Source organism: Mastigoproctus giganteus, chromosome 9, assembly GCF_048544385.1.
Source record: "Mastigoproctus giganteus isolate SK-2022 chromosome 9, ASM4854438v1, whole genome shotgun sequence".
NCBI lineage: Eukaryota > Metazoa > Arthropoda > Arachnida > Uropygi > Thelyphonidae > Mastigoproctus > Mastigoproctus giganteus.
Genome location: NC_143583.1, coordinates 152,534,872 through 152,560,799, shown reverse-complemented (window position 1 = coordinate 152,560,799; position 25,928 = coordinate 152,534,872). Strand labels below are relative to the sequence as shown.

The following is a 25,928-nucleotide window of genomic DNA, read 5'->3' as shown; positions in this document are numbered from 1 at the left end:
TTAATGTCGAAGTTTGCAGATGACACAAAGGTTGTTAATGACAGTAATGGCAGTGTGCTACTGCAACAGGATCTAGATAATTTGGGCAGATGGGCTAAGTAGTGGCAACTGAAGTTCAACCTTGACAAATGCAAAGTACTGCATATGGGGAGAAGTAACCCCAGAGAAACGTACCAACTGTGTGGTACTACACTTAAGATGGTAGAAAATGAAAAAGACCTGGGAGTAATTGTGCAGTCAGATATGAAGTTTTCTGAGCAGTGCAGACAGGCTGCTAGGGCGGGTCATGGGGTTTTGTCAATGATATATAGGAATTTTGCTAGCAGGGAAAAGGAGGTGATTGTCCCTCTGTATAAGGCAATGGTCAGTCCAAGCCTTGAGTACTGCGTACAGGTCTGGAGGCCTCATTTTAGGAAGAATGTAGATTTGCTTGAGCGTGTACAGAGAAGAGCAACACGATTGGTGAGGGGAATGAAGGGATTCTCTTACCAAGAGAGGCTTAAGTTCTGCAAATTGCAGTGGCTGGAGACTAGGCACCTGCGCGGTGATCTGATTGAGGTCTATAAGGCCTTGAATGGGTTGAGCACGCTGAATTCTGATGGGATCCTTCCACTTGTTCAGATTACGAACCTAGGGGGACATAAGTTCAAATTAAGAAAGGACAGATGTAGAATAGATGTGCGGAAATTTGCCTTTAGCCAGCGGGTGGTTAATTGCTGGAACAAACTTCCATCTGTCGTTGTGGAAGTTGATAGGTTAAATAAATTTAAGGAGGAACTGGACAGGTATTTGGAGGGAATGGTGTGATTTTTTTTTTTGGCTGATGCTGCATAAGCTCCTACACCTGCTTTCTTGCATCATGTGCCACTACTACTACTACTACTACAACAACGACAGATTAAAGTTTGTTCCAGCAATCAACCCCCCCCCCCCCTAAAGGCAAACTTCCACACATCTATCCTACAACTGCCTTTCCTCAATTTGAATTTATGCCCTCTCAGGCAATTATTCTGAGCGAGAGGTAGAAACCATCAGCACTGAGCATGCTCAAACCATTCAAGACATTATACACCTCAATCAGATCACCTCGCAAGGTGCCTAAGTCTTCAGACACTGTAATTTGCAAAACTTAAGCCTTTCTTCTTAAGAGCAACCCTTTGTTTCCTTCACTAATCTTGTTGCCCTACTTTGTACTCGTTCCAACAGCTCTACATCCTTCTTAAAATGAGGCCTCCAGACCTGTATACAGTACTCAAGGTGTAAGCCTGCCCATTGCCTTATACAAGAGGATAATCACCTCATTATCCCTGCTAGAAAAATTCCTGTATATCATTGACAAGACAGCATGAGCTACTCTTGCAGACTATCTGCACTGCTCAGAATACTTCACATATGTCTGCACAATTATCCCCAGGTCCTTTTCACACTCTACCACTGTCAGTGTAGTACCACACAGTTGATACATTACTCTGGGGTTACGGCTTTCCATATGCAGTACTTTACATTTGTCAAAGTGACACTTCAGTTGCCACCTCTCAGCCCATCTATTTAACTTTTCTAGATCCTGTTGCTGCAGCGTACCGTCATTAGTGTTATTACCAACCCTGCCGACCTTCCTATCATCTGCAAACTTGGACATTAAGCTTGATATACCATCATCAATATCATTAATGAATACTGAAAACAACAATGGACCTTACAATGCACCCTGGGGGACTCCACTAATAACATTAGTCCACGAAGAGCAGTGTCAATTGATTACCACTCTCTGTCTTCCCCCACTCTAACCTAACCATCCCTTTATCCATAGCAGCAATTTGCCTCCAACACCACACTGCTCCAATTGGTGCAGCAGTATTCCATGTGCAACAGTATCAAAAGCCTTTCTAAGATCTAAATATATGATATCAAAATTATTCTTTGCATCCAGTTCCTTTGTGACTACATCATAGTATCCAATCAAATTGATCATACAAGACTTCCCCTTAACAAACCCATGCTGTGTCCGAGCTATAACTGAAGTCTTGTCTAGATGATCTTGCAATGCTTCTTTAACCAGTGCCTCCACTGATTTCCGTGGAACAAAGTTAAACTAACAGGTCTGTAATTACCTGTGTCCCCCTTTGTGGATTGGAGTCACATTTTCACATCTCCAGTCCATGGGTACCTCCCCTGAGTCCAAGGAAGCTCTCATAATTATGGATAAGGGTTTGCTTATTTCCTTTGCTGCCTCCTTTAATATAACTGGATAGATTCCCTCCACACCAGGTGCCTTTCTTATGTTTATCTTCAACAATTTCTTCTCCACTTTACTCTCAGTTATTAAAAGATTATCTGACTTACTACCAGAGTTTAATACACCTCTGGCATTCCCATCCCTGAATAACTCCTCATGTGTGAATGTAGATGCAAAATATTCATTTAGTTTGTTAGTTTCCTGAACAGGATCATCAACATCAAGTGGACCAATCTGATTTATCTGCTTCCTTCTAGAGTTTACATAAGTAAAGAACTCTTTGCTGTTTTTCTTTCCATCCTTTGCCAAAGATTTCTTGTAATCTGCCTTTGCATGCCTATATGCCTCCTTTGTGACTTGGTTACAATACAGACCAGCTTATATCTATCATAGGCTTCTGTGTCACCTGTTAATTTATAAGTATCCCATGCATTTTTCTTCTCTGCCACATGTCTAATTAGTTCATCTGATATCCATTTAGGCCTAAACCTTGAACAATATTTCTTAGTTGGTAAGAAAAGCCTAGTAGCTTCCAAGATTAATTCTTTGAATGCTTCCCATTTTGAATTTGCTGTTGGTAACATCATCAGTTGGTCCCACCGTATAGAATTTAAATACTGTCTCAGACCACTGTAGTGACCTTTACGAAAGCAAAAACCCCTCCCTTTACCCCTGATGGTAGTTACCTCTTGGCGTCTCCGTAGCCAGGTGGGAAGGAGCAGCAGTGCGTAGCACACGCTTCTTGATTAGACCGGGGTTCGAGCCCGTCACCACCAAATACGGAGGATGCGGAAAGGTCAAGGGAATGACCACCGCATATTCCCGGAGCAATATGGCCTTAGTTGCTAATGCTCCTAAAAACCAAATAACAACAACAACAACAACAGTTACCTCTTTGAGTAAATCCAACTTCAGCACACTGTGATCACTACCACCCAGTGGTTCCTTTATTTGCAGATTCTTAATGCATGAAGGATCACTACTGATAATCAGATCAAGAGTACTCCCTCTAGTTGCCTCCTGAACATGCTGCTGTAGAAAACAATCATCCAATAAATCCACAAAAGCCTTGCTAGTGTGTGTGTGTGTGTGTGTGTGTGTGTGTGTGTGTGTGTGTGTGTGTGTGTGTGTGTGTGTGTGTGTGTGTGTGTGTGACCAACCCACAAATTCCAGTCAATCTCTGGGAAATTAAAATCTCCCATTATAAGGCATTCTGATTTACTGGCCCACTCTATTTCTCTGTACATTTCTATGTTCATTATACTCATCAGATTCATTATGCCTACAGCACACACACACCTACTCTCATTTTTCCTTTCCCAGTGCTTATGTTACACCAAAGAGACTCAACATTGCATTGTCCAGCAACATCAATTAGATGCACTTTCTTAGATTTTATGTGTTTCTAAACTAACAGCATAATCCCTCCTCCCTTCTTGTCCTATCTATCCTTTCTGTACACATTGTACTCCCCAAATTCCAATTCTGCACTGCTTATGTCTGTGTGACACCATGCCTCTGACATCCCAGCAATATCTGCCTTTGTTTAAAATTTCTTTCAATTCCTCATCAATGATATCATTATTTTCTTTATTTAATTTAAAATTATTCGGTTGATTAATAATCGATCCTTTAAGGATAAAATGTCGATCATTAGTGCTAGATCATTAAGAAATTCCAGATTTAAAAGTTGGCTTAATAATCCTGAATATTTAACTTCTGATCCAAAATGTTTGCACAAAACGGGATAATTCCTCCACTACACAATTGTCATCCGCTAGCTACAAGCTTCCCATTGTGGCCCGAACACGACTAAACTTTATAATTTCCACATCAAGTTCTTTAGCAATCATCCTTAAATCATGCTGGTTTTTTGGAGATTGGAGATGTAATGCCTACAGGATTTATTATTATTATTTTTTTTTCTTTCTTTTATTATTGCCTGTATGCCATTATATTTTGGAACATTTTTGTCACAGTGAAGACCTCGACACAGTTTCGAAATCTGCCAACATTTTGTCTTCGGAAAGTTTATTAAATATCTTAGTTGCCTTTATCCCCGCCCCCTCCCCCAACATCGTTATTGTCACTAGTTCTTTGAATACAGTCCAAAATGTTGGAATCACTCGGATATTCAGCTGTGATCATTTAAACATAGACAGGAGAAATTTACTGAACAGTGTGGGTCACTAACTTCTCCAAAAAACAGATGACTGCTCGCAGGAGTAAAGGGGAACCACAACACAGGTTGACCAGAGGCTATTATCCATGTCAGGAATACGCCTTAAGCTTCTGACTGGCTATGGAAACCATAGTGACTAGCACGACTTTTGGTTATGTGAAGAGATGGCTGCATAGATTTTATGGGCACCACTAACACTGCACAATGGTAATCCTTTTAACTCTTAATTCGTGCTTTCTAATTGCCTAAAGGCCAGAGTTGTAAACAATGTGTAAAAAGTTAAGTCTCTCGTAATCTGTTCGTTATATGGAAATTTTCTTTGTTATACTGAAAATATTTTAAATGTAATTACCAAGAGAAATTCAAAACAAATTCACTATAAAGAAGACTGTTAAACAGAGGTCTGACTGTAATTAAATCAAAAATGAATCAATTTTAAAATGCATAACTGGTCGAGTGTGCCCTAAAATGCTGCACCTGTGGCTGGGGCCCCGCTCACCCCACCATAGTTCCAGCTCTGGGATACTCAATAATTGAATTCAGGATTTAATTTGTAAAATAAATGATTGTTTCAACAATGGGCACACAGATTTTCAAAAAAAAATAACAATGGGCTCTTGCGAGCTCACTATAGCTCACCATTGTATACAGGTCTGGAGGCTTCAATTTGGGAAGGATGCAGAGCTGCTGGAATGAGTACAGGGAAGGGCAATGAGATTGTTGAGTGGAACCAAGGGTGCTCTTAACAAGAAAGGCTTCAGTTCTACAAATTGCAGTTTCTGGAGGCGAGGTGATCTGACTGAGGTATTTAAGTCTTTGAATGGATTAAGCAAGTTCAATGATGATGAGATTCTTTCTCTTTCTCAGACTACATGTGAGAGGGCACAGATTGAATTGCGAGCTGTCTTTGTTTTCTTTCTTCCATAATTTGCCACTACTAATGCTAATTTACAAATTTTCTTTATACAAATTTTTTCTATTATCTGACTGAAATACTGTATATTAAGCCAGAAATAAACACATCTCACTTTATTTCATTCCATTATTCTTCTCATATGATAAATGCTAGTATTTAACCAGTTTGTGTTGCTAAAAGCCCATTTGATAATTGCATTTGTGAATTCTTTTTTAATACAATGAAGTACTGTATATTAGGAACTCCAAATATAGTGAATATGCTACCCTTGCAACTTTTCGGGAATAGAAGATATATCTCCCTCCCCACATGTTCGTGTTTAAAAACTGAAAACTGTCATTGTTTGCCTTTACTATGGCTTTGTCAATTTTTAAACAAGAGGACTGAAGGGATATATCTGTTATTCCTGCAAGGTTATGCGCACATGTATCCTGAGCTAGATATAATCAAACTTCTCTTTCTTGGCGATTCCCTTCTACTTTTGACTCTCTCTCTCTCTCAGGGTAATTCAGGAAATTTTTTTTTTGGCTGGTGCAGCATACGCCTCAGGCTTCCTTGCACCATATAGTTAATAACAAGATATTCTGGTTATAGTGAATATGTTACTCTTACAACCTTGGAAGGATAATATATATATACAAAGGGTACTAGGAAAGTTTTGCAATATGACGCAACAATGAATCACAGGAAGCTGCTTGTTGCTGCATGTTGAGACATGTTCATACGTGCATAGTAGCCGCCGCGCCAAGTCGATGGGCTCAGTTATTCATTAGTAGTGAGAGTGTAAAGTGCTTGCGATGGCATCGTAGTCACGAAATGAGATAAGGACAGTTTTGCGGTATAATTTCGTGCGTGGTTTAACCATAGACCAGTGCTTAGAAGAAATGACTCTTGCACTAGATGATGATTGTCCACATCGTACAACGATATTCAGGTGGTATAGAGAATTCCAAAGGGGAAATTTCACTCTGGAGGATTCTGAGAGGCCGGGAAGGCCACGAACGTCAGTTACGGAGGAAAACGTTACTGCTGTGAGGAAAATGCTTGACGAAAACAGGTGAGTGATCTACCAACAGATAGAGGATACTTTGGGCCTAAATGCACCAGCAATTCGTTCGATTCTGCAAGATCATTTGCACGTGAAGAAACTTTGTTCTCTCTGGGTGCCGCATCAACTGACTGAAGAGCAGATGACACGACGTGTGACTTGGTGCCGGGAGATGTTAAAAAAGTTTGATAAGGGACAATCTCGGTATGTGAACAACATCGTGACAGGTGACGAGACTTGGCTGTACTATTACGATCTGCTGACCAAGGCTCAAAACAAAGTTTGGGTCTTTGATGATGACGACACACCCGTAATTGTCAGAAAATCCCGATCTGTAAAGAAGAAAATGATAGCTGTATTTTTCAAATCAAGTGGAATTGTGGAACGTGTCGTTTTGGACACGCAGAAGACAGTCACAGCTAAGTGGTATACTGAACAATGCCTGCCTAAAGTCATTGGATCTATGAAGAACCTGCGGCCAAAGTCAAGAATGGACACCTGGTACCTCCATCACGATAATGCTGCAGCTCACCGCGCCAAAGCCTGCACCGAATATTTGACCACGACAGGACTGAAACTTCTCGAGCACCCTCCCTATAGTCCAGACCTTTCTCCCTGCGACTTTGCACTGTTCCCACATGTGAAAATGAAGCTAAAAGGGAGGCGGTTTTCCAGTGATGAGGACCTTCTACGGGCTTGGGACAACGAGTGTGCTTTACTCCCTAGTGAAACTTGGCAGAACTGGTTTAAAGATTGGTTTCGGAGGATGGAGAGGTGTATTGAATGTAGAGGAAATTACTTTGAAAAAATTAAATAAACAAAGCTGTATTGCAAAACTTTCCTAGTATCCTTTGTACAGTAGAGCAGCGGCTCCCAATGGGTAGCTCGCGAACCCCTGGGGGTTCGCACTAAAAATTCTGTAATGGTGTCTGCTTGGATTTACATAGGTATATTATGTAACGTATGTATGTATATAAGTATATTATATAAAGTAAAATAAAATGAAATACAAGGTAAAGAGTTGCCAAAGAAAGTAACCACATCTCCCACAATTCCTTATTATTACTTGACTATCTTACAGTATATAATGTTAAATGAATATCTAAAACTATTTCTTGACTAAATAACTAAATAGTTTTAGATTAATCCATGCACACCATCAAGCATCTCTCATATTTTGGAGTTATACTTCATAATTGGGTTGTCACTATTGCAAAAACAGGGTACCTGCCAACCCAGCAATGAGTAAGCCAACAAGTTTCGAAACGGTGCTGTCTGGGAGGTGGTATCCACTGATAATAAGTAACAATAGCCTTCTCCACTGGTGAAGCATTACTTATTCAAAGCAGTGCAATACCTCAGCAACTTGTTGTGAAGGTATTCACGATATGAGATATAATCAAACAATGTATGCATACTACCTGAGTAGTAGAAATGATGGAAGTGAATTACCAATGCATAAATAACATTTTTTTAAATAAATATGTTTTCCATACTAATTTTTTTTCCCTTCTCAAGGATCATTATTATGTATAGGTACTTTTTTTTTTTTTTAGAACCTATAGTACTTAGTACTGTGCATAGGTTGAAAAGATGAAAGAAGATCCTTGTTGACATTAGACTTGAACTTCTGTAGATTGTAATTTTCAGGAAATATGTATGAAGGAAGGTTGTTCCAGAAAACAGAAGTTGAAGGAATAAATGAGGAAGAAAAAAAATTGGTTCTGTTGGATTGAACTTGGACAGTAAAAGGATGTTGACTGGTGGGGGCATGTGTTCGGACTGCTTTGAAAGAGAGAGCGGGAATTATAGAAGCCAATTCGGAAGAACAGTGCCGATGCAAGTATCTATAGAAAAGGGATGCAACAGAAACAGAAAGTCTGAGACAGAGAGTGGAAAGACTCTGCTAGAGATGAGCCATTAAGTAACCTAACTAATCAAAACATGAGTTGGAAGAAAAATAGGATGCTAGCAGGTCAGCTTTGTCTTTGGCTGATGTGGCAACAGAACCATCTGGTTTTGACAGGTGGGAACAGTGATGGGCAAAAATTGAGGCCAATAGCGTTGGCTGATGTGGCAACAGAACCATTTGGTTTTGACAGAGGTTAGAACAGAGATGGGCAAAAATTTAAGGCCAATAGCTTTGGCAAGAGACCAGAATGCTCGGCTCCATTTGGACAAGAAGTAAGTTTTCTACTCTTAGCCTGTTCGAAATCTAGTTTGCACTGATTAACAACTGCTTTACAAAGTATAAATAATACTTAATAATAATTTTTATTATTACGCAATGTCGCTTATAAAAACATAATACTGGAAATATTTTATAATAAAAATTCAGAAATATTATACAATTTCAGAGAATATAGGCTTAGTGGTTCGCATTAAAAATATTGCGTTGAAAGGGGTTTGTGATAAAAAATATTACGTTGAAAGGGATTCGCGAGTCAAACAATGTTGGGAACTGCTGCAGTAGAGCATCGGCTATCTAGAATAATTAATGTCAGACCTCTTCTGGATAGCAAAATTTTCCGGATAATTGAACATAAGGCAAAATTAAATAAATTCTGTTATGTACTAAGGTAAAAGGAAAAGATTTTAAATAGTGTAAGAAAAAATGAATTTATTTAATTAAAAAAATAATAACTTATACCTAAAGCTTTGCATATTCGGATAGGTAAATACTGTAAATTTTATATGGAAAAAATTTAAAGTAATTTTTTTAAATAATGTTCGATCGTTTTTTGTTTCATTTGTAGTTGTGACCTATTTTTTTGCTGCTAAATCTCTCAAGTTCCTTAATAACATCAATTTGATTATATTGCATTCTTCCTGGTTTTCTGACCATTTCAGCGTTGTTTCTTTTCGTTGACATTTTACCTTAAAAAACTGAGAAAAATAATAAATGGCACAGTTTCGGGCTGATATTCTTACCGAATCTGGAGCTAAACTAAACATAATATGAAATGAAGAGAACAAAATATGTCATTGAAAATTAGGTTCACTGGAGGAAATGACTAAACTTTATCACTCATGGTTTCCAAGAAAACCCATCAGTCCTAATCCAACATTACACCAGATATACAATGCAGAAAAAACAGAAATACTTTGTCTCAAATACTATCATTAATTTTAAAAAAAAATTTAAAAAAAAACGAAAAATCAGCCTTTCAAATTATTCCAGATAACTGATGTTCTACTGTATATACATATAATAAAAAATAAATAATAAATATATATATATATATATATATTCCCATAAACTTTTTAAACACATCTTTGTTTAAAATTCTCAAATGTTGTTGTTAGGTTTATTGGTGCATTAGCAACAATGGCTATAATGCACATATTTCTGGCTAGTATATTTTTCTTGTTTGTTTTGTTTCTGATATAAAAGTTCAGACAAGGCGATATTTATCAATCAATTTTAGAAAAACAAAAACATCATCCATATCCTAACGATCTAAAACATTCTGTAGTGTTAACTGATTGCAATTTTTGAAATGTGAAGAGAAAGCAGTTTTTCGTTCTCTTAGATGGGCATTCTATGGCGATATGCTTTACAGTTAGTGAGAATGGACAGCTACTGCATTGTGGGGCATCTTCCTTTCTTAATAGGTAACTGTGCGTGAGGTATATATGACCAATGTGCAGTCGTGCTAGTACAGTTTCTCCTTTTCTATTTCCTCTTAGACTGGACTGCCACTGTTTGGATTCTTTCTTTATTTCAAAAAGTTTATTATTTGTTTCTTTTTCCCATATACATTTTCACTGTTCTTTCGAGGTCTGTTGTATAATGGATTTATAGTCAACATATGGTGTTCTGAAATTGAAAATTCTCAAATGTGAATGATGTTTTAATATTTTTGACTTTTACAAAAGAAAATTAGTAAATGCTATGATTTATTGGACTTGTACAGTAACTCATAAGTTTTATTTTTTCCTGTAACTTAAAAAAGTGCCTTGAAATCAATTTTGATATTTATTAAGGGAATGGTTCATTAAAATACAAGAAGAAAAGTACTCAGCTTGAAGTAGGGGCAACAGAATTTGAGTTAGAGCGTTAAATAGATTAGTGGCATCATTTCTGCTTCTGGTATTTTGTGTATAATAGTAAATTTATGAAAAGCAATCATTAAGAAAAAGCTTACTTTAATTGGAAACTTTATTTATGTAAAAAAAGTTTTTATTTTAATTATTACTAAGTATCTGAATAATGTTACTTGTATTGTAATAGTTATCAATAAATCCAGAATAATAAATATTCATTGATTAAAATTTAGCTATGAATTGAAGAGCACTCAAACTCAATTATGTTGTACAACAGGAACTAATGAATTTTATTAGTACTGCAATCAAACTAAATCATGAGCAAAAGATATATCACAAGAGAAGTTCGAAATAAGGAGACAAGCTTCAACATCTATGAAAAGGAATCCCATACACATGCAAGTAGCATGTGTATGTTTTTAATAGCAGCAGCAACAGCTTCGTAAGGGCGATTCATAAGTCATCTTGGTTGTTAACCTCTGTGGCATAAACAATTTGTTTCATGTGACCCCACACATAAAAATCCAATGGGTTAAGGTCAGGAGAGTGTGACAGACAAGAAACTGGACCTCGGTGACTAATCCAGTGATTCTGGTAACGATCATTTAAGAATGTTCTGACTTGTCACTCAAAATGTGGATGTATTCTGTCATGTCGAAACCCATATTGGCATGAACTGTTAAACGAAAATGTTCCAGAAGTGTTGTCAATGTCCTCTGCAAAAACTATATAAAATGATTAGTGTTTAGGTGGGCAGCGAACTCGTGATGAATCAAGTTACCTCCTACAATGCTAGCCCACATATTGATGTTAAATCCCACTTGGAAACTGAATTGCCAATGGTGTGAGGATTTTTCGCTGACCATGTACAGAGATCATGCATGTTAAATATCCCATCTCGTGTAAATGTTGCCTCACCAGTACACAGGAGATAATGACAAGAAAGTCAGGGCTGTTTTTGATACAATTAAGTATCCATAAACAAAAATGCTCACATGCAAGTAAATCTTCTGCTTGTAATGCCTGAACTTTGTGCATACAGTATGCACACAGCCCGTGTTCATGCAGTGTGCGCCACACGAAGGTTTTGGAGTGACCTGTTCTTACAGCAACTCTTCATGTGCTCTGGAGAAATCTAATAATTTGGCACCTCTTCCTCTGCTTGTGTAGAATATAATCGAGCTGACTTTGGTCATGATGCCCTTTCACTGTACCCAGGTGACACTACTTGGCATGTGCACAAACACATGGCAATTAGGGTGTCACCTGGTTGAAAAATGATGCTGGTATTCGGTGGCTGCAGTTCTAGTATTTCTTCACACGCACTACACACAAAGTGAATGTGTGCATATTCTGCTAACATTAATGGTTTTCTACTCACTATACACATAATGAAGTTACTGTACCACAGCAACAATCCATTTGTTTCAGCCTTACATTTTCATCATACATTTTATAAGAAATACAGTTGGGTATTAAAATCATATATTATAGCACAATTTTTGTGCAATAATATCTTATTTGAATACCCGACCATGATGTTCGCAAAATGCTAGAAGCGAAAATGATGTCACTAATCTGTTTAATAGTATGAACCAGAGCTGTAATGCTCAATATGTTCTACGTTGATATCAACATTTGTAAAATAATAAGAGAAGTTTACCTCAATATAATATGTAGAACACTTCCGTATGATACTCTCCAGCAATTAAAAATTCGTTTTTTAATTGCCAGAAAGTATCATATGGAAGTGTTCTACATATTATATTGAAGTAAACTTCGATTATTATTATACAAATAATCTGTTTAATGCGCTAACTCAAAATCCATCGCTCCTACTTCAAACCAAGTATAGACTTTTTTCCTTGTATTTTAATGAACCATTCCCTTAAGAAATGGAAGTCAATTTCAAGGACACCATTTATACTTCAAAAGATTTAAAACTTACCTTTAACTGAAGAGGCTATGTCACTGGAATCAGAAGGTTTAGTGAACAAGCCTGAAATTCAAATCATTTTACAGTAATTAATAATTACTTGCATGATATTCTTAAAATATACTACAGTTCTTTTTTATTTAGTAAGAAACCATTAGATAAATGAAAGCAGAGTTTCTGAAGAAGAAAAGAGTGAAAGTTTACATAAACTATTCTCAATTACACACACACACACACACACACACACACACACACACACACACACACACACACACACACACACACACACACAATATAAATGTTTCTTTTTCTTTTTGATAAGTAACTTGCTCAAATAGCACACTTACAAAATACAGCAGTGGCCAAAAAGACTGCATCACCTTAAAGTTTATTATTCATTAGTACCATGTTGTGCTCTTGAAATTATGTTGTGTGAGGGTATCGTGTCATCATCCTGTAAAATTATTAGTGTGCCACTGCATTTTTCTGAATATTCTCATTTGCAAACTACATATGCAAATTTTTACATCAATCCTAAATATAAATTGACATTCATTTATAACTACTGTCAAAGATACATAAACAAAGATACATACACAAAGATTCACAAAGGAGGATCAAAGGCTGACACAAGTAATTATAGACCTGTGAGTTTAACTTCTGTTCCAGGAAAGTTAATGGAGGCACTAGTTAAAGAAGCACTGCAGGATCATTTAGACAAGACTTCAGCTATAGCTCGGACACAGCATGGTTTTGTTGAGGGGAAGTCTTGCCTGACCAAATTGATTGGATACTATGATGCAGTCACAAAGGAACTGGATGCAGGGAATAACTTTGATATTATATACTTGGATCTTAGAAAGGCTTTTGATACTGTTGCACATGGAAGACTGCTGCACAAATTGGAGCAGTGTGGCATTGGAGGCAAATTGCTGCTGTGGATAAAGGGGTGGCTGAGGGGGAGAAGACAGAGAGTGGTAATCAATGGACACTGCTCTTCGTGGACTAATGTTATTAGTGGAGTCCCTCAGGGCTCAGTGTTAGGTCCATTATTGCTTTCTGTATTCATAAATGATATTGATGAGGGTATATCAATCTTAATGTCGAAGTTTGCAGACGATACAAAGGTAGGCAGGGTTGTCACTACTGACACTATGCTGCTGCAACAGGATCTGGAAAGGTTGAGCAGATGGGCTGAGAGGTGGCAAATGAAGTTTAACATTGACAAATGTAAAGTACTACACGTGGGAAACAGCAATCACAGAGCAACGTATCAACTCTGTGGTACTACACTGACAGTGGTAGAGAATGAAAGAGACCTGGGGGTGGTTGTTCAGGCAAATATGAAGTCCTCTGAGCAGTGCAGACGGGCTGCAAGAGTAGCTCATGGTGTATTATCAATGATATATAGGAATTTTTCTAGCAGGGATAAGGAGGTGATTATTCCCTTGTATAAGGCAATGGTCAGGTCACACCTAGAGTACTGTATACAGGTCTGGAGGCCTCATTTCAAAAAGGATGTAGAGCTGCTGGAACGAGTACAGAGAAGGGCAACAAGATTAGTGAATGGAACAAAGGGGTGCTCTTATGAAGAAAGGCTTAAGTTTTGCAAATTACAGTGTCTGGAGACTAGGCACCAGCGAGGTGATCTGATAGAGGTGTATAAAGCCTTGAATGGTTTGAGCATGCTCAATGTTGATGGGATTCTTCCTCTCGCTCAGAATAATCACCTGAGAGGGCATAAATTCAAATTGAGGAAAGACAGATGTAGGATAGACGTGCAGAAATTTGCCTTTAGCCAGCGGGTGGTTGGTTGGTGGAACAGACTTCCATCCCTTGTCGTGGAAGTTGATAGCCTAAATAAGTTTAAGGCTCAGCTGGACAGATATTTTGAACGAACAGAGGGGTAAAGTGTTTTTTTTTTTTTTTTTTGGCTGATGCTGCATAAGCTTGCTTTCTTGCATCAAATGCCTCTACTAATGCTAATGCTAAAGGAATTTCATTTTTGCAAAGGTGATTATAATTGGCTCAGACATTTTTAAAACTTTTTAGTGGAGCAAAATAATGTTGTTAATCTTGTTGTTAAGTGTATATGCAAAATGGGAAGTGTTAAGTGAGATAATCATAAAGGCTACTAAGCTTTTTATACCAGCTACAAGATATTTTTCAAGGTTAAGACCAAAATGGATGCCAGATCAACTGATGAGTGTTGAATAAGATAAAAAATGAATGGGATTATTATAAATTGTCAGATAATATGTTAAGTATAAATTAGTCTGTAAGCAAGTTACCCAGGAAGTTAGTATTAGCACTAGAAGGAAAGGGATGAATCACATACTGGCTGAGAAATAAATGATTTTATAATAAATAAAAGAAGGGTGAAAGAGAAAATGGTGAAACTAAAAGTTAACAAAGCATCTGTGGCTGATGGAATCTATCCACTTATATTAAAAGCAACAGTAAAACCTTTAGCTATAATGCTGGGAGCATCCTTGGACCCAGGGGAAGTCCCTATAGCTTGAAAATGTGCAAATGAATAATCCGTTCACAAGAGGAGGGGTTTCAAAGGGTGAAGTAGGTAACTTTAGACCTTATAAGTCTGACTCCTCTGACAGGAAAAATAATAGTCAATAGCGGAAAACATAATGAAAGATCATCTTGATAGGACTGAAGTTATAAGGTTGTCGCAACATGATTAGTCTGTCCCAAAGAAACTGGATGCAGAGAATAATTCTGACGTTATATACTTATTTAGACACCATTTCACATAAACAACTGTTGCATAAATCAGAGCAATGTACCATTAGAAGCAAGTTATCAGTATGAATAAAGGATGGTTTAAGTAGTAGGAAACAGAATGGTTGTAAATGGGCACTACTCTTCATGCACTAATGTTATGAGTGGAGTATGCAGAGATCAGTCTTAAGCCCTCTAGGCCTATCTTAAATGAACAAATTGCACTGAAAGGCAATATTTTTACTATAAGGTAATAAATGGATATGACAGTACCCTTTTCGGGTACTTTCAAATAAACAATATTTGTCTGTCAACACCGTAATGATAGTTATTTCATGTCACCAGACACAGAAAATATGAACAGAACTTGGAGGAGGTCATTCACTAATCTTCCCACTGCAGGGTAACAATACTTAATGATTCATGCTCCTTTTAGGAGAGCCTAGTGATTAACCTTTAAGTAATTAGTGGTGCAAGGAAATTACCCTTGTATGGAAATCATTTGTCTGAAACCCTCACTAATGCCAAGTACTTTTAACACATGCAAAATTTTTACTGATTGACACAATATGATGATTATCAATCAATGATATATGCAGATGTCCTTTTTTGCTATGCTAACTCCAAGGGACCAGATAGAAACTCAAACTAATAACATCCTACAGGACTTATCAGAATGGACTAATGCTAAAAAACTAAAAATTTCAACACACACAAAACTTCTATGATGGTATTTAAAGGTTCTTTATCTGCTAACAGACCTCCCTTAATTAAACTTGATGGTTCCACTGTTCGTTATGTCACTAAAACCAAATAATTTGGATCAGTGGCGTATCCAGGTATCATCGTAAGAGGGGACATGATGGCCAGGTGTTTGAATGTTTTTTTTAGATAAACCTAGGAACACAAATAATGTGCGCACACAAAATGACAAATTTGAATTCTTGCATTTGCATGTTTAGAAAACCAAAGTCCTGAAAACCTTGATGAATAAGTGTCCAAGCAGGGAATGATTCCATTAAGTCAGTGGAAAATTACTGCCAAGATTTTTGGAACAAACCTATGTTGGCAGACCACTGCTTAATGTTGTACTACGACATTCCAGACAAAGTATACCCAAATGAAATCAACTGCAAAAAAAATTTTTGAATTGTACATTTTTTATTACACAGTCTACTGCATTATTTTAATGATGTGTATTGGGTATTTAAACTGTAAAAGTGATAAAAATGAAATTGTAACCACTCTCCTGTATTTTATAATAAAATTGTTTCATTAATTTGTACTGACATTATCAGCAGCTGTATTATGAAAACTAAAGGTGACAGAAAAAACTGTGAACATTTGTATCCTGGTTTGATATACACAGGTATTTGTACTGTGAAGCAGTGTGATTTTGAGCTCCTGGAACTTCTCTTCAAACTTCAAATTTTCAAGACAAATTTCAAAAAATTGAATATCATCAGGTTCAGCATGTCTTTGAGCACCTGTGCTGCAAGCTTTTGCTTCATCCATTAAGGGGTTAAGGAGTAATTTGTATTATAAGTTTATTAGATAGTATGAATCAGAGATGTAATACTCAATACATTCTACGTTGGTATTAATATTTGTAAATTATTAATATCCTCTTATTATTTTACAAAAAATTATAAGTTTATGTATATACATGGCATACAACAGCACCATGCCAATAGACTATGCATTAGTGTGGCATTCCGGACATTTTTAGGCTTCTCACATGAATTGCTTCTCCTTTGAGTAGAGAGAGGTCCTATCTTATATATCGTTTTGATGAACTTTCTGGTAATGCGTTTATTTCCCACTTTTACCTAACCGTTTCTGAGCTACAGCCATAAACACGGCTGTAGCTCATTCTCTTTGTTCTCCACTATCCTGTTACAGTAAACCCTCGCTAATCCGGAATAACTGGGGGAGAGGTCATCCGGATTACATGAGAATCTGGATAAGTGAAACAAAAGATAGTCCAAAAAAGGCAAAAAAAACTTAGAACACAAATAAATGGAAAATTTAATGATATATAGGCAGAACTGATGATAATAAATAAAACAAAATCACTGTATAGCCTTTATTTAAAAACTATAAAAAGACAAGTTCTTATGTTGTTAATTTTCTTTTGTCTTTTTTATACATTTATCAGGTGGTGCTGGCACTTAAATATAGCTTCTTCCAGAAACACTTCTTTTGGCTTTTTTAATGTCTCTCTATTTAATACACTGCTTTTATCACTCCCACCATCGAATTTTAAAGGGATTTCTTTATAGATTTTTTTTATTTTGTAATATCTGACGCATTTATTTTGTAATATCTGCCAATACCAAATTCTTCAATTTTTTTTTCCAGGAACACCATTTTCAACTTAAAGTGTTATCTTTTTATTTCACTTTTTAATTCTTTAGAATTAAAAAGTGAAACAAAACCCATAATTATAGAAAATATGTTAACTAATGTATACGCAAATGAAGCGATGTAAGCAATAGCATCCATCCGACTCAGAGTCAACAACGATATTAAGTATACGCAAATGAAGCGATGTAAGCAATAGCATCCATCCGACTCAGAGTCAACAACGATATTAAACAACATGCAAGACAATGTAATGTATGTTCTCTCTCTCTCTCTCTCTCTCTCTCTCTCTCTCTGCACAGTCAATCAGCGCACAGTGAGAGTTACTCATCTGTCTTCCTAAATTCCATGTTTCTTTCAATGTACTCAAATGTGAACAGAATTTTCATAATTCGATCCGGATTAACTGTAACTGGATTAGTGAGGGTTTACTGTATTTCCTTTGTTAAATTTGACCAGTGACTTCATCTCAGCAAATATTTGTCAGAGAATGATGAAACAGGTGGCATTCATCTTAAGGCACCAGATATCCCCAACATGCTTTCTTCCTGCTATTTATGTTATTTCTGCACATTCCAGCCCACCCATACCTTACTGTTTCAGTGTATTTCATCCCACCAGGAGTGTGCACAAAACTTTTGATTGAGTCAGCCAAAATAGGACAATCCTGATGTCATCAGACTTGACTCTCTGAATTGAACTCAGATACACCCGTATTGTGGACTTTATAACACATTAATTTGTTATTGTTGTTGTGCTGAGGGTTTTTTGGCATAAGGGCCTCCCATATTGTGCCTGTTCATGATTAACTCATGACTGAATCTTTTATATTATAGTTACTAGAGGTGATAATATATATTTAAGCCCATCAAGTATTGAAAAAGTGCTTCAAAATTTGCATTATTGCCAAGTATGTGTAGTAAAGTTAAAGGTTCCTGAAAGTTGGATAGAGAGAAAAAACTGGATTTCTGGATACTTGAATATTGAGGGCATTCTAAGAGAATACGTTTGATTGTTAATTGGGATTGACAGAAGGAAAATTCAAGAGGGTTCTCTTCCATAAGCAAGAACAGATGAGTTATATAGGAATGACCGATTCAGAGTCTTGCCAAAACGACTTCTCACCTGCTTCTTCTGAAACTAGAAGTCCACAGTTAGTTTTTTTTTTAATCTGGAACAGTTTATTATCAACTTTAGTTTGCCACAGTTCAGACCATTGATTCCCATATGCTATTTTAACAATGGATCTATAATCAATGTATGGCACTTTTAGATGGCAGAAAGATCATTATCAGGATGTTTAGCAGCACGATCTACACATTCATTACCTGGGCTGCCGACATGACTAAGGATCCAGCAGAAGGTGACCATCTGGTTGGAAGTTTGATGTTGATATAACTGAGACTGGATCTGTTTCAGAATGGGATGGTAAGAAGACATAATAGATTGAATGGCAGTGACTGCACTTAAGGAGTCTGTATATATAAGAGCCTGCTTGAATTGCTGCTTGGTTATATTATCTAGGGCTATTTTTATTGCATACAATTCTGTGGTATAGTACTGCATTAGGAAGAGCCACAGCTATTGATAAGGTAGAACAAGTAATGCAGCACCTACAGCTTCATCTGTTTTGGAGTCATCAGTATAAATATATAGTTTTTCTGAGTTTTCTAGGGTGTGAGCATCATGTAGCTGCTGGAAGTTGTTTGGCAGGGAGCCTTTTCTCCATCTCAGAAAGGAATTATCACAAAGATGTGACGACTGAATCTAGGAATGTTCAGGAGGAACAACGTCTTCAAGGATATGCTGGAAGTTAATATTCCAACTGAGCCTGAGCTCTTGCAATCTAAGACTCGCAAGATGGTTTTCATTAGGTTTATTTCGGTATAGTATTACATACTGAGGGTCAAACAGGTATTCCCAGCTAGGATGAGTTGGAATACTTTTAATTTTTGCAGCATAGCTACATAGTGAGGATTTTCATCTGAGGTGCAGTGGGGGTTCATTTGCTTCAATATACAGGCTGTGGACTGGAGATGTTCTAAAGGCTCCCATGGCTATCCTTAGGGCACAGTGTTGAATAGTATTCAGATGTAACAAGGAACTGTCTGCTGACGAGGCTAGTGTGAGCTGGTCATGTTCAAAGCCGCTGTCAACTTTTTTTATTTATTGATTTGAAATTATTGTTTTTGTATAACTTTTGATTTAAATTTATTAGTATAGTATTTTTTGTGATTTTCTGATTAATTTGGTGTATTTTTTTGTTACTCAGCCTTGTAATTGCATAGAAAACCACAGTTAATTCTGCCAACATTGTATCGACAGTAGCATATGAACCTGCTGGCACTGTTTTTCGTATTGGTATAGCAAATACTGGGAGTTTCTACACAACTTTTAGCAGTGCAAACAGTGTCAGCAGAGGATTATAAACTAGAAATTATAGCACTTCTTATGTATTTTAATAATTTAACTTGTCGTGTAGACATAACGTACGACAATAATAATATTAGTAGAGCTTTTAGATTCGGTCATTTGGCTTAGATAGCTGGCGTGAGAGTTCGAACCACGTGGGCGACAATAGATCGTTAAATTTATTATCTATTATAAATACTTTGATTTTAGAAATGTAACATTTTAACTTAATACATATAACTTAAACTTGGAAGGAAATAAAACTTGATAGTGAAATATATATATAATGTTATTACTGCATTGGGATAGAAGTTTAGTGTAATATTTTTATTTGAATTGTATTAAAATTGAATCAAAATCATGCCTTAGACCAGAGCAGCAAAGCAAAAGGCTCAAGGGAGTGGGAGTGCTATGGCACAGGAGAGAATTGATGGGGGGTGGTTGTCCTCTGAATCTCAGCCTTTTGAAATGTACTGCTTGTTTGATATGTGTGAAGCAATCAGGAACAAGACATGATATTTCCAAGGGGAATGTTTTTGTGTGTGTGCTCAATGTAAGGAGTGTGACAAAATGAGATGCCAACTCAGCATTGTTATGGGCCTTTATGAGAGCTTGAAGAACAGGGTAGATGCCATTGAAGGATTTAATTGAGGGGCCCATCAAGCTTTCAGCTGACAACATCAATGCCAGAGCTTGCACTTGAACATCAGGCAACACAGAAGCAATCCCCAAGGCAGAATGTGCTGGTCCAACAGGAACTAGTTGTTGTCAGTGACATTAATGACGGGGAAACAGGGAATATATATTGTGCAAAAACAATAGGTGGAACAGGACCAGGGTATGTCTGCCAGGGGCAAAAGTTGATGACATTGTAGAGCAGATATCTTTTAAGGGCACAAAAGGTGATATTGTTGTGCATGTTGGCACCAATGGAATTAAGAGTAGGAGAACATCAGAATTACTTAGCAAATACAGGTCAATGTTGAAAAAAAAAAAAGCCGGGAGTTAGGGCTGAATCTGAAGGTATCTGCAATTCTGCCCAGACACGATAGGAGGGAGTATATGATGAGAGCATTGTCAATCAATTTGGCCCCTGGAGAGATTGTGCATGGCTCAAGGGGTAGAATTTTTCTCAGCCTGGTCTGTGCTTGTTAAATGCAGAGACTGCATTTAACAAGCTGGAGAGACTGCTTCTACAGGGATGGGATACACTTAAATAGAAATGGTGCAAGAAAATTTGCTGATGCTATCGAGGCAGTATTAGGTGGGTCAGAAAACTGCTAGCTTGGAGGTATACATGGATTAATAGATTAACAGTAGCCACTGACAGAGGTGAAAGTGATTCTTGCACTGCTTCAATTGGAATGAGCAGCAGCCTGGAAAACAAGGGTGCAGGGGATTCCAGAGACTGCAGGGAGTCATTGCGGACCAAGTAAATACATCGGCTGTGTTAGGGTAGCTAAGAATAGGAATAGGTGCATGTTTATTTGTGTGTACACCAATGCTAGGAGTGTAGTAAATAAATTTTATGAATTTGAGGTGCTGGTCAAAACATCAAAGGAAGATATTGTTGGGATGTCAGAAATGTGGCGTCACACAGATATGAGGAATGTAGAATTGTAATTTGGGGAGTACAATGAGTACAGAAAGGATAGAGATGATAAGAAGGAAACAGGGATTATGCTATTAGTTAAGAAACACAAAATCTAAGGAAGTGCATCCAGTTGACAAGGGTGGACAGTGCAGTGTTGAATCAGTTTGGTGTGACATAAGCACCGGGAAAACAAAATTGAGTAGAAGTGTGCTACAGGCCCAATGACTCCGATAAGTATGATGAACAGCTGTACAGAGAAACAGAGTGGGCCAGTAAATCAGATTGTCTTATAACGGGGGATTAACCCCAGGGGCTCACATCTCGTGAGTATGGGCTTGGCACACCCTGGGTCCTGAGCTGGATATCATCATTCTTTTCTTTCTTGGTGATTCCCTTCTACTTATCTATCTCTCTCACTCTCTCAAAAGGCAATTCGGAATTTTTTTTTTTTTTTTTTTTTGGCCTGGTGCAGCATAAGCCTCAGGCTTCCTTGTACCATAAGGCTATTAATAATAATAATAATAATAATTTTAATTTCCCAGATATTGACTGGAACTTGTGGGTTGGTCATTCGCACACCAGAAAGGCTTTTGTGTATTTATTGGATGATTGTTTTCTACAGCAGCATGTTTGGGAGGCATCCAGAGGGAGCATACTCTTGATTTGATTATCAGTAGTGATTCTTCATGCATTAAGAATCTGCAGATAAAGGAGCCACTAGGTGGCAGTGATCACAGTGTGCTGATGTGCGATTTATTCAAAGATCTAAGTACCATCAGAGGTAAAGGGTAGAGTTGTTGCTTTCGTAAAGATGACTACGGAGGTCTGAGATAGCTTTTAAATTCTATACAGTGAGACAAACTGATGACATTACCAACAGCAAATTCTAAATGGGAAGCATTCAAAGAATTAATCTTGGAAGTTACTAGGTTTGTCATACCAACTAAGAAACATTGTTCACGGTTTAGGCCTAAATGGTTGTCAGATAAACTAATGAGACATGTGGCAGAGTATAAAAATGAATGGGATAAATATAAATTAATAGGTGACACTGAAGTCTATGGAAGATATAAGCTGGTCTTGTAATCAAGCCATAAAGGAGGTTAGGCAGGCAAAGGCAGATGGTGAGAAATCTTGGGCAGGGGATGCAAAGAAAAACAGCAAAGGGTTCTTTACTTATGAAAACTCTAGAAACAAGGAGATGAATCAGATTGGTCCACTTGATATCGATGGTTCAACTGTTGATGATTCTGTTCAGGTAGCTAACAAACTGAATGAATATTTTCCATCTACATTTACACATGAGGAGTTATTCAGGGATGGAAATACCAGAGGTACATTAAACTATGGTAGTGAGTTAAATGATTTTTTAATAACTGAGAGCAAAGTGGAGGAGAAATTGTTGAAGATAAACATAAAAAAGGCACCCGGGGGCGGATGGGATCTATCCAGTTATATTAAAGGAGGCACTAAAGGAAGTAAGCAAAAGGATAGATGGAACAGGAGCAGGGTATGTCTGCCAGGGGCAAAAGTTGATGATGTTGTAAAGCATATATCATTTTTTAAGGGCAGAAAAGGTGATATTGTTGTACACGTTGGCACCAATGCCATTAAGAGTAAGAGATCTGCAGATTTACTTAACAAGTACAGGTCAATGTTGCAAAAACGTCATGAGTTAGGGTTAAATTTGAAAGTGTCTGCAATTCTGCCCAGACACAATAGGAAAGAGTACATGCCTTGTCAATCAGTTCGGCCCTGGAGGGAATGTGCAAGGCTCTAGGGGTAGAATTTTTTTCAGCACGGTCTGTGCTTGTTAACAGGAGAGACAGCTTCTACAGGGATGGGATACACTTAAATAGAAACGGTACAAGAATATTTGCTGATGCTATCGAGTCAATGTTAGGTGGGTCAGAAAACCGCAAGCTTCAGGGGATTCACAGACTAAAAGGTTAAAAGTAGCTGCAGGCAGAGGTGAAGGTGATTCTTGCATTACATCTATTAGAATAAGCAGTGGATTGGAGCGAGGGGTGCTGGAGGTTTCAGGGACTGATGGCAGTCATCGGGAAACAGGTGGGTATATGGGATCTGTTAGGATAACTAAGAATAAGAATACGTGCATGTATACCAATGCTAGAAGTATAGTAAATAAATTTGATGAATTTGAAGTGTTGGTCAAGACATCAAAGGTGGATATTGTTGGGATATCCGAGACGTGGTGTCACACAGATATCAGGAATGCAGAAATGGAATTTGGGGAGTACAGTGTGTACAGAAAGGATAGACAGGATAGGAATGGAGGTGTTATGCTATTAATTAAGAAAAACAATTTAAAAAAAATGCACCCAGTTGATACAGATGAACAGTGCACTGTTGAGCCAGTTTGGTGTGACATAAGCACTGCAAAAGAAGGTGCCTCCATAGCCAGGTGGGAAGGAGCAGCAGTGCATAACACACGCTTCTTGATTAGACCAGGGTTCGAGCCCATCACCACCAAATACGGAAAGGTCAGGGAATGACCACCACATATCCCGGAGCAATATAGCCTTAGTTGCTAATGCTCTTAAAAAAAAACTAAACAAACAACAAACTGCGAAAGAAAAAAATAAGAGAAGGAGTGTGTTATAGGCCTAATGAATCGAATGAGTACAATGCACAATTATTCAGAGAAATAGTGTGGGCTAGTAAATCAGGGGGATTTTAACTTCTCAGATATTGACTGGAACTTGTGGTTGGACACTTACACACTAGTAAGACTTTTGTGCATTTATTGGATGATTGTTTTCTGCAGCATGTTCAACAGGCAACCAGAGAGGGTAATACTCTTGATCTAGTAATCAGCAGTGATCATTCGTGTATTGAGAATTTGCAGAAAAAGGAACCACTAGACCACTAGATGGCAGTGATCACAGTGTACTGATGTGGGATTTACTTAAAGATATAATTACCATCAGGGATAAAGGAAAGGGTTTTTGCTTCCGTAAAGGGGAGTACAGTAGTCTCAAACAGTTTTTAAATTCTGTACAGTGGGATCAACTGATGATGTTACCAACAGTAAATTCTAAGTGGGAAGCATCCAAGGAATTAATCGTGGATGTTACTAAACGTTTCATACCTATTAAGAAATATTGTTCGAGGTTTAGGCCTAAATGGTTATCAAATGAACAAATGAGACTCGTAACAGAAAAGAAAAATGCATGGGATGCATATAAATTATCAGGTGATGTGTAATCAAGTCACAAAGGAGGTTAGGCAGGCAAAAGCAGATTACGAGAAATCTTTGGCAAAGGATGTTAAGAAAAACAGCAAGAATTTCTTTACTTATATAAACTCTAAAAGGAAGGGGATGAATCTGATTCGTCCACTTGATATCGATGGTTCGACTGTTGATGATCCTGCTCAGATAGCAAACAAACTGAATGAGTATTTTGCATCTACATTCACACATGAGGAGTTATTGGAGTTTGAAAATGCCAGAAAGTTATCAAATTGTAGCAGGGTGCTTAATGATTTTGTAATAACTGAGAGCAAAGTGGAAGAGAAATTGAAGTTAAAACATAAGAAAGGCACCCGGGGTGAATGGGATCTATCCAGTTATATTAAAGGAGGCGGCAAAGGAAGTAAGCAAACCCTTAGCCGTAATTACGAGAGCATCCTTGGACTCAGGGGAGGTCCCCAACTGGAGATGTGCAAATGGCTTGGGTAAAGAAAGCCTGCACGAGAACGACGACAAACGTCGGATAACTTACGCGGTAAATTAGTTTGCCGATACGGCACTCTAGCGCTGCTCACTCGGTAAACAGACGGTAGGTGTTATCGGACTGGAGCAAAGTCGAGAACGATATACTGATTGACAGGTAGGCGTGGCAAACAATGAAATGATTGGTGGTGGGCGCGACAGACGACAAGCTACTGTGTAGTCATTGGTTGGCATTATGATGTGTATTTACCAGTAAAGAACGGTGCATAATAGTTTTGTAATAAACGGTGAACAGGTAATAGTAGCGATGAATCTTTTAAAGATGGAAGAAATTTGTAAGGAAAATGAAACGTTGCTTGATTTTTTGATGAAAACTAAATTGATAAGACCGAAATTGTACTGTTTTAAGTGCAATGATTATTTTAAACTAATTATGGGTGTTTGGTGTGTTCGAAAGAGAATCTAAATTCGTCTTCATGAAATTGATAAAAAATTAGAAAGCAAAAACTCTTTTGCGCATTATAAGAAAAGTAGTGAAGAAAAATACTACCATCATAACAGATGAATGGCGTGCATATAGCCGTATTATGGCCTTAGAAAAAAAGAAGTACAAACATTTAACGGTGAAACACAAGGAACATTTTGTAGATCCACATACAGGAGCACATACGAATAATATCGAAGCCCAGTGGAAGAAACTAAAAAGTGTAACTAAAGGAGTAAATGGCAGCTGTAAACATATGTTGATGGGTCACATTAA

The 25,928-nt window shown here is 37.5% G+C and overlaps 1 protein-coding gene across 1 annotated transcript in view; it reads right to left on the bottom strand.

Moving 5' to 3' along the window:
- LOC150080822 (glycerol kinase 5) overlaps window positions 1-25,928 on the bottom strand; it is a 376,684-nt gene that overhangs the window by 42,528 nt on the left and 308,228 nt on the right. Inside the window, exon 14 of the mRNA XM_090382163.1 lies at window positions 12,378-12,428. Within this exon, the coding sequence (XP_090238289.1) occupies window positions 12,378-12,428 (51 nt within the window). The remainder of the gene's footprint in view (window positions 1-12,377; window positions 12,429-25,928) is intronic.